Raw genomic sequence first — 14,577 nt, forward strand, 5'->3', positions numbered from 1 at the left:
TTAAGTTACATTTTTTCTTGTATTGAGTGACCTGAATACTCCACTAAAAATTGTTTCTAAATTCTGTGGCATGTTACCGAAAATGTTAGACTTTATGGTGGCATGTAATACACATATTCTCACGTGTAATTTATTTTTAATAATGCTTCTGACCTTTTTTCTCAGCTAGGTGAACACTTAGCAGTAGTGGAACTATTTAAAGGCATAGTAAATTACTTTGCTAACCTTTTGAAGAAGCTTTAATAAATTTTATTCTTTTATCAGTCAGATTGCATGCATAGTAAAGGGAATGAGCCTCTGAGTTACATTTGGGTAGCTGAGAAAGCCCCTCAGAAACTAAGGAGGAGGAGCTCAGCAGCATGTAAAATACCCTCCATACAAAAGTGTCATGGTGCTCAGTTGTTTTAAGGTAGCATGTAGTGTTTAATGCAAGCAGATTTGAATCCTAATGTTGTAACATTGAAGTGTCTTACCCTTCATGTGAAATTAAGAAATAAACTCATATATAAAGAATATATAGATAGATTTGGAAAGCATTGATAATTTTTTTTAATGCCATGTTAACTTTTATTTTGGTTCAAAAGCAGCCTTCAGAAATAATTTAATAATATTTTTTTTAAACTGAGTATGACTCATGTTTGCCTGTTGATGCTACAAGTGTTCAAAAGGATTTCTGTATTCAAGATCAAGCCAAAGGTATGTAAAATCTGCTTTTCTTGAGAGGAGTAAGGTGCCTTGTATTGACAAAATTATTTTATGTTCTCACCTAGGTGATCGTTTCAGGTCAGTGATAGATGATGCTTGGTGGTTTGGAACAATTGAAAGCCAGGAACCTCTTCAGCCTGATTATCCTGATAGCTTATTTCAGTGCTACAATGTCTGGTTAGCAAATTTATCTTCAATCTTTTATTTTCATTAGTTATTTCATTTGAAGTATGACTGAGCAATTTGCTTTCATTAAATTCAGTCATGCATCTCACTGTCCAGTTTATTATAATACTGTGTGGTATATAAGTTATGTTGTGTTACAAACATTAAATAATCACGTGGTTGAAGCAGTATTAGTAGATAATTTAAATGTGGTTATTTTTAAGCTGGGACAACGGTGATACTGAGAAGATGAGCCCTTGGGACATGGAGCTGATACCAAGTAATGGTATGGTACATTAATAACATAATTTGCTTTAAGATTATATTTACAGAAGGAAAAAAGAAAAAGTTGTATGGTTTTACCTTAAATAATCCTGCTTCTCTTGGGGAATAGGGGAAAGGCCCACAAACCAGTTGCATTTGAAGAACACTTTAAAATCAATTATTAAACTAAAAGCAGATCAAGATAAAAGAACTGTGAAAAACGTGCAGTATACTTAGACAAACTAAGTGTACGTTAGAAGTAGGCAGAAGTGTTAGAAAAACTTGTAACAGATGCTGTACAGTTAAAGTTAACTTTTTGTACAGTTCGGGAGGATTGAGGATAAACCTCAGCCTGAGGAAGCTGGCTGCTCTGAGCCCTGTCAGCACGCCTGCAGGTGTTCGGTGCATTGAAGATGCAACATGTGCCTGTGAGATAGTTTGGTAATAGTAGGATTTACTCCGTGTCTGGCCCAGCACGTGTGGCAGATAGACCTGCTGCAGAGTGGACAGCAAAGCTTGGGCACGGTTCATAGACAAGAATGCGGTATTTCTTCTGGTCTCACTTAGGTGTTTTTTTTGAAGTAGAACCAGCATTTTTTCCTTGTGTTTTCTAGGAAACGCTCAGTAACATTGTCACTCATAAGTAACCATGTATCATTCTTAATTCTTTTAAGTTGTAAGTGTGTTCATTTCAACATTTCAGTTCAGTTCAACCCATCTTTTAATGGGTATCTCTTCATAAGTAAAATACGGACACTAAAGTGATAACATGACTAAAATAATTAAAATAGGTAGGTAACCAAACTTGAACCTGTGGCTTTTATTTTTTTGCTGTATCCACAAATACTAACTTCTTTTACACTTTCCTTTAAAAAAAAAAGTTTAAGAGGAGCATTTTGCATTGTACACTGAAAATCTGCTGTTACATTACAAATTGGCAAAATTGCTTGGTCCTGAAGAATGTTAGGGTGACGGCACTTTTAATTTGCTTGCTCAGGAGCTCTGGTTTTGGCATTTGACCTCACGTGTCACAAACCGTGACAAGACGGAACCACTGCCTGGAGAGTGTTTTAGCATCAATATCAAAGTCATTTAAGCTCCATCTGAAAATCATTGACCATCCGTTACCAAAACTATATAAGAATTTGGGTTTTTTTAAAAAAAAAAAAAAAAAACAAAAAAGGCAACCACCAAAACCACAATCACACACACAAAAAGCCAAGAACAAATAAACAAAAAAAACCCAACTAAACCACCCCAAAACAAAACACAAACTAACTGGGGTAAAGGAGTGTCTTGGTTGGTTCTAAAATAAATTCTACAATTAGCTATTCGGAAGAAGGTAAATCTTGTTTCTTGGAAGACTTGTACACCAAACTACATTGTGAGGATTTAAATTTAACATATAACAATATACAGAAATGATACTGGATGTGTCCAAAATGTCTTTGAGCAAATCAAGAACTACGCATTTGTTTTGGTTAGTAAAATGATGTTACACATCTTTGAATTACGGGTATATGTATTACACAAGATACAAAGATTTATGTTTTATTTAGTTTTCGTGTTACATTCTAGCTGTATTTCCAGAAGAACTGGGAACTAGTGTTCCTTTAACAGATGACGAACGTAGAACGCTGCTCTACAAACCTCTGGATGGAGAGTGGGGTTCCAGGACCCGAGACGAGGAGTGTGACAGAGTTATTGCAGGGATAAACCAGCTCATGACTCTAGGTAAATCCTGAATAATATGGGAAATGTTTTCCTGTTATATTTTTCCGACTATGCTCATCTGTACTTCTGAAATTACAAAACCGAATGTGATAAAACACATCTTTTACCTTTTGATTAGCTGGAACAAAACTTTCTCAGTGAGTACATATAAAACCTAAATTTTCTCCTGTTCTCAAAGGTAACTGTTGAGTTTTGGTAGATAATTTGACATATATGTGCTAGGGGTTTGTGTTTTACATGCTAAAACCAAGTACTTAATTTTTTACTTTAGCCCCCAGAATGACTTGTGGGGGCTAAAACTGCAAACGTTATGATGAACAGAATATTAAGTATATTACAGGCCGATGGAGGGGGGCATCTTACATACTTAGAGAATGGATAACTATGTGTAGATTTCCCCTTTTCTAATTCTCCTTTTCTCCCCCACATTGCCATAGTTGTGCAAAATACTGAGGAAAAAGTAGTTTGTTAACGTATGAAAAGGCACTTGCTATTTGGTTGTAGAGCAATTACTCTTCACAGGCAGCTTCTGAAAAGGTAATTGTTAAAACGTTTAACACATCACTGCCACATTTACATGATCAAAGATGAGTGTCTGAGGTGGAGGTCCATCAGTGAAACGCAAGCTGAATCTCAAGTCTTTTGTATATTTTGTGATGAGCAAACTGTGTTAAGTCAGCACTCAAATTCTGGGGTAACAATGGTCATAAATTATATATATAATTTGTCACAGACAGTTGTTGGTTTTTTTTTAACTGATTTTTTTTAAATAAAGCAAGGTAAGACACATTTTTAAAAAGCCAGAAAACTCTTTAACACTCGAAATATTTCTGGTACTGACGTGTCCCACATTATGGCTTCTTCAGTGTCATGCTGCGTAAGCAGCTTCCTATTGCTTCCAGAAGGAAGGAAGTATCTATACAGTTCAGTAATCCAGCTTACAGAATTACATTTTAAAAAGCTTGTGAGGAAATGAAATTTTAGTTATTTTCACTGTGTTGTCTAAGAGTAATGGTTTTACATTTTGCATTATGTTGTATGGCATACTGCTTAGTTTGGGATTTAACTAGAGCATATGTCGTGCGTATCGGTACAAAGTAGCAGTTGCTGGAACATTCATAAGTAAACAGCTTTTAGAAGAGGAGCAGTCTGTTTAGCAACAGCATATTTCCTGTTCTTAAAAGCTTTTGAGAGAGACATTAAAGGGTTTTTTTGTCTTTTTGTATTCCAGTATTTTCCCCTGAGTTATGAAATGTTAGAATGATGTGCCTAAGCACTCAGACTTCTAAGCACAGGAAGGAAAAAAAAAACAAAAACAAGTTTGTGCAGGTACAGAGATTTAAGTTGCTCAGCAGTCTTCTAACATTATGGTGGATTGGTCTTAGAAGGCTCCTTTACAGTTCGGTAGGGACAGGAGATTGTGTTTCACTTTTATTTGGAGTGTGGGCTTTCCCCATATCTTAATGAGATTGAAATAGTCCTGTAACTTACGTGGTAAGAATTTTAACGCATTGCTTTGTTTGAAGATGGGAGAGTGGCAGTACAAAACCAAATTAAATGAGCCTGTGTTGTAAATAACGATACTGAATTGCACGTCTTCATATATGTATAATTCATACATTTGAATCTGCTTTTCAAAGGTGTATATTTTGCATATCTGAGGAATGTGGTGTTTCATGCGCATCAGAATGGGTAGTTGCTGCAGTGACTGTACTTGCAACTCAGCAAGCACTTCTATATGTAGAGTATCACAAATTGTTTGGAATATCTAGTTGGTGGTGGTTTTGGGAAGGTGCTATGCGTTTCAAACATGAGCATATGTTGCAGGGGATGAATCTTGAAACTGCTAAGGGGCTTTTGTGGTATATAACTGATTTTGGGGTTTTTTTTCATTCTGTCTAGATATTGCTTCTGCATTCGTGGCACCTGTGGATCTTCAGGCTTACCCCATGTATTGCACTGTTGTGGCGTATCCCACAGACCTCAGTACCATTAAACAAAGACTGGAAAGCAGATTTTACAGGTTAGATCCAAGTCTCAGTTCCTGCTGTGAAATACTGCTGACCGTAGTTTTTGGTAGCTCTTTGTCTTGTAATAAATACCCAGTTAGGAGATGGGTACAGGTGTGTGCTCTCATCTTCTATCCTTGAGCTAGGCTTCCTTTTTATAAAACTTTTAAAAGGATTGAACATCTCCAAAATGTATTTTAGAATTACGCGGCATTCAGATTCCTGCTTATGCAAATGGCTTGTTCCATGTGAGATTCAAACTGCAGGACCAGAGACTAGGTCAGTAAAATGACTCTTAGTCAAAAGGATTAAGTTTCCACTTATTTTCTTTTTTTAAATCTTTTTTTTTTTAGTAAGAGGAACCTTAGAAATATATTGAGTGTATTTATCCTACTGTGCTTTTAAAAAATAAATAAATTTTGCATTATCACTTCAGAAGCTACACAGAAGAGAGTTTCTAAAATTACTGGTCTTGAAATTCTAAATTGTTGGATAGCAATAAAGATAAGTTTAAACTTTTTGACACTGTTCCGACATTTTCCTAAACTATGATTCTAATTGCTGTATTTTTTTGCAGTAAATATCAGTGTTAGGAGTATTATGCTCCTTTAAATTACTTCTACTTCTTTTGAATAAACATGGCTAACGTTTTGTTCTGGGCCAAATTTCAAAGTTAATTTGTAGGACTTTATGCGTACTAACTGAAGACTGAATTCTAAATGAAAAATCACTTTTTCATTTTCAAAAAAGCCATTTATACATCATAATGCAGTAATGCACATTTATTGTTCCAATGTTTATTGTGTGATAAAAGTTAAACCAGCTTTCACTTCTGTAATGTACTGCTTTGCAATCAGAAGTGATGAGGATGTTTTGCTGGATTGTTTCTCTTGTTAAAAAAGTTAGGCGGTTATTTTAGATAATCAGTATACTTTTTCAGTAAACCTGGTTTTATTAGTTTGTGGTATTGCCAAGGCCTGGTTAGGTAATAAGCAGCCACTTTGTGTTGTGGTTTCCAGTGAAATTTTTTTTTTACCTCCTGCAGGAAAGATTGTTCAGATCACTTGTGATTTTGGTAGCTTTTCATGAGGCTTACCTTAAAACATACTTTTTTTCTCTTCTGAACCAGGAGTCTTAGCATGCCTCCTGTGTGTTTTTAAAATATGCAAAACAAGACAAAAAGTATGGGCGTTCCCAGTCACCGCTGGCATTGTATAGATCTAAATGCTGGGGCCATAAACATGATTAAATTGCATCTAAACAGTTATTCTACACTACACTTGTTAAAATGATCCCCGGCTTAACTTTGCAAAACATTTGTACATCATGTTTTGCTGGTAGGAAAATGAAAGACTGCATATATTTGTGACTTCTGTGCTGTCAGAGTTTTTATATGAAATAGTATTTATTATCTTTATCTCTTTTTTTTTTTTTTTTTTTTTTAAGATCTGGATCTGATTTTTTCAGTTATTTTAGCTTTTGTGCGTAATTTTTCATAATGTGACTATTCTATAGTTAGGTCATTAAATCAGACCTGTGTGAGGAAATCTGGTCGTTGTCTATCTGTCAGAAAAATGTATACTTTTAATGAATCTTTATAACTATTTTGTTAATCCTCAGCTGTAACTTCAGAGGTGGTACAGGGTGGGTTAAGGAATAATAAAAGCTGAAGTGTCACAGCTGGATTATCCCAAGGAGTGTCAGCTGTGTATCCTTAAATCCTTTTGTGTAAGTTCCTGCAGGACGTAAGAGCAGGAAGCCCAAGGAAGCTCCCTTCTGCTGGTCGCGTAGGGCAACATATTGAAGTGTGCATGTTTTCTGATGTGATGTAAAAAAACGGTCAATGGGGTAGTACATTGGAAGAAGAATGTAAGGCTTTTTCTCCTGTTTCATAGACATTGCTGGAAATGAAGTCGTGTTCTCCCCCCCCGTCCCTCCTTTCATATACAGGCGCCTTTCTTCATTAATGTGGGAAGTCCGGTACATAGAACATAATACTCGCACATTTAATGAACCTGGAAGTCCTATTGTCAAATCTGCCAAATTTGTCACAGATCTTCTGCTACACTTCATAAAGTGAGTTGCTTAGTAGGTCTGTTGTTATTCCTGTCTCTTACCAAGGTATTTAAGCCTTTTCAGATCTGAATTTTCAAGTGACGTAGTTTTGCAGCTTGAATAAACCTGCTGTCTGCTGTTGGGGCAGAAAGGAAGAAAGCTAATATTGATGAAGAAATAAGTTTGCAAAACAAGATGAAATTTTACAATATGTTGATTGGCATAGATTGGCATGGCATTTTATTTAGAGACTTTCTGCTAAATGATAAAAATGGGTCTGAGTATCTTCATGAAGTGATAGATATATTTATAGGTAAGTTAGGAGTTCTAATTCTGAGTTTGAATACTGCCTGTGTTAACATAATTGTGGGCATTTAATTCCGAAGTCTTTATAATGTGATTGAAAATGCAAAATCTAAACCGGAAGCTTTGTGGCTGACAGAAACAGTAGTTGTCTTTCAAATGTTCTTTTTTATTATTGTCTGTAGAAAAAGTCAGTGAGAAATGTTTCAGATTTGAGTCAGTTGACACATCTGCAGACCCAAAGTTTGTACAAAGACTTTACTATGTCCATTACTTTGATTTACTTGTACACAGGGAATGCTGCTGTTCCCACCTTTTAGAAACAGCAAGGTACTTCATTAGTTTAACAAAAATAACATTTTTAGTGATTTAGTTTCTCTAATTTAGTGTTGAATTGAATCTTGTTTTTTATTTTGTGTATTCTTAAGCACGTTGGCATTGCATTATGTATTTGGAAATCTAGGACTTTGACTCCACACCTAAGTCTTTGATACCTTCAGTACCTGTGATTGCTGGTACTGGCTGGACAGTGAAAAATACTTAACTTCTTCAGATGTTAAAAGTTTTGGTGAAATATACCTTTAGGAACAGGCATGTATCTAAAGGGGCTTCTCCGTTACTAACTGTTCTTTAACATCTTTGTCCTGCGTGTTTCTTTTTCTGATTAATTAAGCAGCTCAGGGTTTTTCAAAGTGTCTGTTTTTAATTGGCTTAGCTAAATTAGCGCAACACATGGATATTCTTATTTAATAATGGCCTATAGCTTGTGTCTATTAATATACTCACTTAAGTGAACTAGGAATGCATATAAATCCCAGAGGGTTTTGATGGGGCTTGGTTTTTTGGCTTTGGGATTTTTAGGGTTCTAACTGCAGGGTAGAAGACCTAGACCATGGAAGGCAAACTTCATGGTTCTAGCAAGAGTGAAGTATCTAGATGCCTCTGAGAATCTAAGGCTCAGAAAGAGACGACTGAGCCTTTAGTTACCTAAATTACCTCAGTCTTCTAAAAAGCAGAAAATGAGGGGTGGGGTGTGTGTTGCTTGACCTTGTCTTACCTTCCCCCCCAGCTGCTCCAGTGATAAGCACAGTAGCCTGTTATTTATGGATTACAATTCCACTGTAGAGTTGCTGAGTCTTTATTCCTTTTTTCTGGTGGTTCGCATTGCTACATAGTAGAAAACCTTTGGACTTCCTTTTGTGTAGGGGTTTGCTGTGTTATACAATTGAAAATCGGTGTTTATTTTGCAGATATACTTGTGTAGGTTTATACAACAACAGTGTTAGCCCTTACACAAATAAACGTTACATTTCAAGTGTCTTACGTTGTGGGTACTAATGTATTAAATCGCTTTCTTGTACACTAAATCCACTAAGTGCTTCTTACAGAGCTAGATGGGCCCCAGAACCCTTTATGTGGTATAGTATTAGATTTTTCTAATGCTAATAAATTCGTAGTAAAAGATTATAATTTTTAATTTTAAAACAGTGACGCTATTAAATGCTCTATATTTTACAGAGTGCAGATAATATTTCTACAGCTTTGTGAACAGAAGATTAGCTTTTCTTATTACTACCATCCTTTTAGCATTCATATAGAACTAAACACTTTATTGTTTTATTTGGGAATGGTTTCATAAACATTTTCCTTATCCTTGGAAAAATAATAGTTGATTCCATAGGTGAAGATGGAAAATAAATGTTAGCGTGTGTTTCTTCTTACACAGAGACCAGAGTTGCTATGACATAATCCCGTTATACAACGCAATGAAGAAGAAAGTGTTGTCTGACTCTGAGGAGGTAAGTGGTTGTGTCTTGGATACTGGGATTGATAGGCTGGGGAAAGAGGACCTCTGTCTGTCCTGCTAGATACGAAAGTGCTGTTTTCAGTCACTGTAAGGGAGCAGGGTGTACTTTTCTGTCAATGAGATGTTTCTTTTTGTCAGCTGGGAAACTGGGTAAAAATCCAGCCTCTTCCCCTTCAGTGCAGTGAGCTTTAACTGTTTGCTGGAGAATTTAGATAACTTCTTAAACTTCTGAGAGGTTCTCAAAACCGACTGTCACTTGAAATGCTTCCCAGAGGGACAGGGATAGAACTGTAAAGACTCAACTTATAAGTGAAGTGTAAAAGAACTCACCTACTCATGTATGCTTATATTTTTTTAACCTTTTTATGCGACTCATTATCTTGCTCAAAGGAAGAAGAGAAAGATACAAACGTGCCAGGAACTTCCACTAGAAAAAGAAAGGTAATTTTTTTTTTAATGGTTTATAATGCTATAAATACTTGGAAATGCATTTGTAAACAAAGGAATGTAAAACTGAAAATTGTTTTTATTAATCCTGTAATGTCAGCTTTTGGCAAGTTTTGAACTTAGTGATGTGTTCTATTGAGCTCTTCAAGGTAAAAGCATTTATGTGTGCTGCTGCATGTTCTGAATTCATTAATTAGAATTTATATCCTGCAGGGTCCCTTTTCCAGTAGATTCTGTAAAAACAGCTAGTTTTTTTGCTGACAGACAATATTGTCATTTCAGGATCATCAGCCAAAGCGGCGGCTACGTAATAGAGCTCAGTCATATGACATTCAGTCATGGAAGAAGCAATGTCAGGAGCTGCTAAATCTCATTTTTCAGTGCGAAGACTCAGAACCGTTCCGACAACCAGTGGACCTACTTGAATATCCAGTGAGTATTTTGGAACGGGAAGGCCAGTTATAATCTAGTTCTTAAGTGGTTGGCTTTTTTTTTTTTTTTTAACTGTGACCATTTTTCCAACTCTTTTAATTGAAACTTCAGGCAGCAGAACTTCCTCTGTTTTTTCCATAGCCTAGAAAAAAAGTACTGTCATGGGCTTGAACAGGGTCCTGTTGAAGCCTGTGGAGTTTTGATTATTTTAATATTACTTCCCTAAATTGTCAGACGTCCGTTTGGGAAACTGCTCAAGTTTCATCAGGGATGTGCTAAGCCTTTCATCATATTCAAATACCCAAACTTCATAATTTAAAGCTAATTTGTAAAATCATTATTAGTCTTAGTAACAAGTTTGAGCTGTTAAGTCACCCAGAAAGCTTGTAGTCACACTTTCTTATCATGGTTATCTTCATGACAGTGTGTCAGTAATAAAACCCTTAGGACACAAAATTTTGAACTCTGTATTTCAGTAAATCTATTTAGAAAATGAATTAAATCTTGTATCACTTACTTTCGAACTTCAGTCCTGTTGACTATGTCTATGAGGAGTTGTCATGTATGAGTAGAAAAAAGCAAAATGTCTTAAGCAGTCTTCCATACCTATTTAAAGAGGGCATTTGGTTTAAACAGGTTTTTCAAATGCATCCTAATGAAAATGTTACATTAAGACTTGGGAAAAAGATCTGTAATACGTTGCTTTGCTATTTCTTAACAGGATTATAGAGATATTATTGACACTCCTATGGATTTTGCTACTGTTAGAGAAACACTGGAAGCTGGCAACTATGAGTCACCGATGGAGTTATGTAAGGATGTGAGACTTATTTTCAGCAATTCCAAGGCCTATACACCAAGTAAAAGATCAAGGGTAAGACTTAGTTTCTTCTTCTTGTTATCTGAAAGAATACTTATATCTGGAAAATAAAGGACAGAAACCGTGTGATTGATTACTTAAAAATATTTCTTATATTCAAATATTAATATTTCTGAGAAAGTAGTATAGCTTTGTATTTTAAAGGAAAGGAATGTATGCTGTTTAAATGCCTAAAGGTCTGATGTTCAGCAAGTGTGTTTCAAAGATAATATTTGAAAGCGGACCTAAAGGGAGAGCCACGTTAAAGGAGACATCTGTAGAAGCATGATTGTGGGTACAATAGTGGAATTTAACTGAGAAACTAGATTTTCAAACACACACACAACACAACACACTTCCACTCTGAAGGTTGCCCAAAGCTGAAATACCAAGGTGGAGAGAGCAGAGGGTAATGAAATTCTGTGCTGTTCACCAGTATGCAGTGAGATTGTAATGAAGCATTTGGGATTTCTGAGCAACAGAACTGTTTACGTGAAGCACGAGCCTGCAAAGCCATTCTTACTGAGCTCCTACTGAAACGCCCTGCCAGTGGTTTAGAGTTAATAATATTTTCTCTCAAATTGACTTGCAGGCGCAGTATCTGTTAGCAGTGAAAGTTATAAACGTATACTTAAGCGTGTTCAAGGCTTCTGCGTAGCTTTTCGTTCGTAAGTTGTTAGACTCGAATTATTAATAGCTTTTATGTTTGGCTGTTCTAAGTAGCAAATTAATCATCAGGACTTTACTGTCTTAAAACATACAGCCAAATTCCTTAGTAGGTGACTAGCAAGAAGGACTGACCAGTGATTGATCTCTCCTCGGTCAGTAATAGACTGTCCCACTACCTTTTGGGGCTACCTAAGAATCAGTCTCTCGTCTTTCAGTTGCATCAAAGGGCAGGGCTTTTTGGGCAGGTCTGGATTCTCCTGTGGTTCTTCTTTCTCTTCTTGATCTCTGTGTCCCTGTCCATGGCAGGGGGGTTGGAACTAGATGATCCTGAAAATCCCTTCCAACCCAACCCATTCCATGGTTTGATGTGATTCCTCAAACCAAGATGGAATGCTTGAGAGTATCTTCGCTCTGTGTGATTGATTTCACAGATTCTTCTGTCATTTTTGTAATTTTTCATGTTTCTTCCAAATGTGCTGGTATAGTAGTAAACTTGTAGATCTCTTTTATTTTACGTAGAAGTGGAAGGTTCTGGCATGAAGAATTTTAATACCCCGAAACCTATGTACTTTCAGTGCATGTAAAGCAGAGCTGTTGAACGTTGATGTTTTTACTCTGACTTGTCATTCAGTGATATATTTAGCATCTTACTTTACATCACTGATGCTTACTTGAAGATTAATCCTAAACCTGTCAGCTTGTTTTTTCCTTGGCACATTAGACATATATTTTTATATAGCTTTTTACATATTTTTCTTGTGAAATTTCTTTGGATGTCCTCTTGAGTAATGCATGCGGAATCTGTAACACTGTTTGTTGTGGCACTCTGACAGTTTAAACTGTTTAATATTGTCTTTGTATTTCATACACTAAGAAGGTGCTGTGTCCCCTCTGAAAGTATCTATAGACAGTTCACTTCTGTGTTTTTTGTTTCCGGAATTAATAGCAACTGTGCTGAGGTAACTAGTTGTCATCTAAACTGAGGCGGAGTCTCTATAAATCATCCAAGGCTAGAGGGGCAGGGGGAGGGGAAGTGCACCTGCATAATTCTGGTACATTTATTGTACCTATTGCAACCAATTTAACAGTAGTATCGGTTCATCCATAAGAGGAATAGACTGGTGTTCAAATATAAGATGTAAGAATGCAACTTAATACAGAAGTAAATTCTATTTCTTGACCTTAGGTGGCTTTTCTATTTTTTTCCTTATATTACAACTGAAGGTTGCATATAAACTTTTCAAAACCATGAAAATAGTTAAAAGTAAACCTACACATCGGATTAGTGGAAATTTGTTGAGGCAGACTGTCCTTACTTCTCTAGCTGTTGTTCAATGATAAGTAAAAATGATGCTTTGGAAAAATATAAAATTTGTGTGTGTTTTTTAGATTTACAGCATGAGCTTGCGCCTTTCTGCTTTCTTTGAAGAACACATAAGTTCTATTTTATCGGATTATAAATCTGCCCTACGCTTTCATAAAAGAAATACAATAAAGAAACGAAGGAAAAAAAGAAGTAGAAGCAGCTCAGTTTCCAGTAGTGTGGCATCCAGGTACATTTAATTCCTTTACAGTATTCTTGAAATGCTGCGTAAGTTTGACATACCTAAACAGCAGAACGTAGTGTGGTTTTTTTTCTTAATACTTCCTTTACTATTCCCTATATTGCAGAGTGATATAGCTTTGACATGCAAGTTCCTATGATGTGGAAGAGTTTTAAACTTTACTTAGAGCTGTCCTAGTGTAAGTGCTTAAAATTCAAATAACTCTTGAACATGTACAGTAAAACAGCATCGTTAGGATAGTGATTGCATCACGCTTTGTCAAATAACTGTAGCATTGATTGTGAAGTTTCACTTCTCAGAGGCTCACAACTAGATGAATTTCCACAGCAAATGTCGTATTTTTAACATACTTCATGCAGAGATGATAGTTTTACTCCCCCGGTCTCAGACGCTAGCATTTAATTTTATTTATTCTTGTACAATTAAAAAGTGGCATTCCAGGATGCAAATTGTTACTCCTTTTGCAGCCCTGAAAGGAAGAGGAGATTAATAAAACCTCATCTGAAGGCAGAAACTTCTGCCACCTCTTCATGTTCTGCACCTGCACGGTCAACAGCGCCGAGACACGCTCCACCTCAGATGAATGGAAAAGCAGCTGAAACCTCTTCCCTTGTGCGGACTAGAAGCAATAGGGGGGTAACAGATGTGGCTGTTACAGAGCAACCATCTACTTCTTCAGGAGCAAAGCCTTTAACAATAAAGCCTTTAATTACAAAGTCTACTACTACTGCAGGGTCAGGAAAGTCAGGCAAGTTGGGGATTTTTCATTGGTTTTGGTTTTTTTTTAAGCTGTGAATGTTTTTAAACATAAAACCAGCTTTCTGGAAATCTGAACAAACTTGTCTCAGTTAAGACTGGTTCTGTGTTCAAGCTGCTGTGCCATTGAGGTTCTCAGAGGAAAACTGAACAAGTCAGGCTATGTTGTTTTATCCAGGAAGCTTTCTCACTCTAGATCGCTGATTTAAATTGATTGTTTATAGTAGAACGTGACTTCCTTTTTAGCCAGATAAGATTGAATGTGGTATAAAGTATTTAACTTGATTTTTTTTTTTTTCCTTTTTGTCCTTCTAGTACTGGAGAATTCAACCAAACATTCCAAGAACCAGAATATTGTGTCAATCCCTAGTCAGTCTGATTACAGTCATAACACTAGGAATAACTCCACAAGAGAAAATCCTGAGAAAGAGAAACAAATCAAGCGCAAAGTAAAATCTTCCACTGTTAATCAACAAGGTACAGAGTTTCTTTGGAACTTCCTACCCCCAGTTACTGGTGTTGTGGCTGTTGTGTTGCACTTCAGTTGTCATAATTTGGGAGTGGGGAAACGGTATGCAGTGTGATTTAGTGGAATAGGGAAGGCTAACGGAACAGCTCAGTCACAGTTAGTTTCCTTCTTGATAAATTGTTTTGAGTATTCTTTTATCACCATCTCCATGGGGTGATAACTGCGTTGTCTAGCCAATTTTGATACGTTAACGTATCTGTACCTTCATTTAAATTATTACAAGGGTCATGTTATGAGTGCTCAGATTCCAGTATAGACTTCTGCGGGGTCACACTTCA

General features: G+C 36.3%; 1 protein-coding gene across 4 annotated transcripts in view; it reads left to right on the forward strand.

Annotated features, from left to right (window-relative positions):
• Nucleotides 1–14,577, forward strand: part of PHIP (pleckstrin homology domain interacting protein) — a 119,320-nt gene that overhangs the window by 96,702 nt on the left and 8,041 nt on the right. For all 4 annotated transcript variants that reach the window (XM_056343973.1, XM_056343974.1, XM_056343975.1 and 1 more), the window contains 12 exons: nt 771–882; nt 1,095–1,156; nt 2,713–2,868; nt 4,771–4,891; nt 6,828–6,953; nt 8,962–9,034; nt 9,433–9,483; nt 9,772–9,921; nt 10,643–10,795; nt 12,839–13,002; nt 13,482–13,762; nt 14,086–14,247. In XM_056343973.1, coding sequence (XP_056199948.1) covers nt 771–882; nt 1,095–1,156; nt 2,713–2,868; nt 4,771–4,891; nt 6,828–6,953; nt 8,962–9,034; nt 9,433–9,483; nt 9,772–9,921; nt 10,643–10,795; nt 12,839–13,002; nt 13,482–13,762; nt 14,086–14,247 — 1,611 coding nt within the window. The remainder of the gene's footprint in view (nt 1–770; nt 883–1,094; nt 1,157–2,712; nt 2,869–4,770; nt 4,892–6,827; nt 6,954–8,961; nt 9,035–9,432; nt 9,484–9,771; nt 9,922–10,642; nt 10,796–12,838; nt 13,003–13,481; nt 13,763–14,085; nt 14,248–14,577) is intronic.

Source organism: Falco biarmicus, chromosome 6, assembly GCF_023638135.1.
Source record: "Falco biarmicus isolate bFalBia1 chromosome 6, bFalBia1.pri, whole genome shotgun sequence".
Classification (NCBI taxonomy): Eukaryota; Metazoa; Chordata; class Aves; order Falconiformes; family Falconidae; genus Falco; species Falco biarmicus.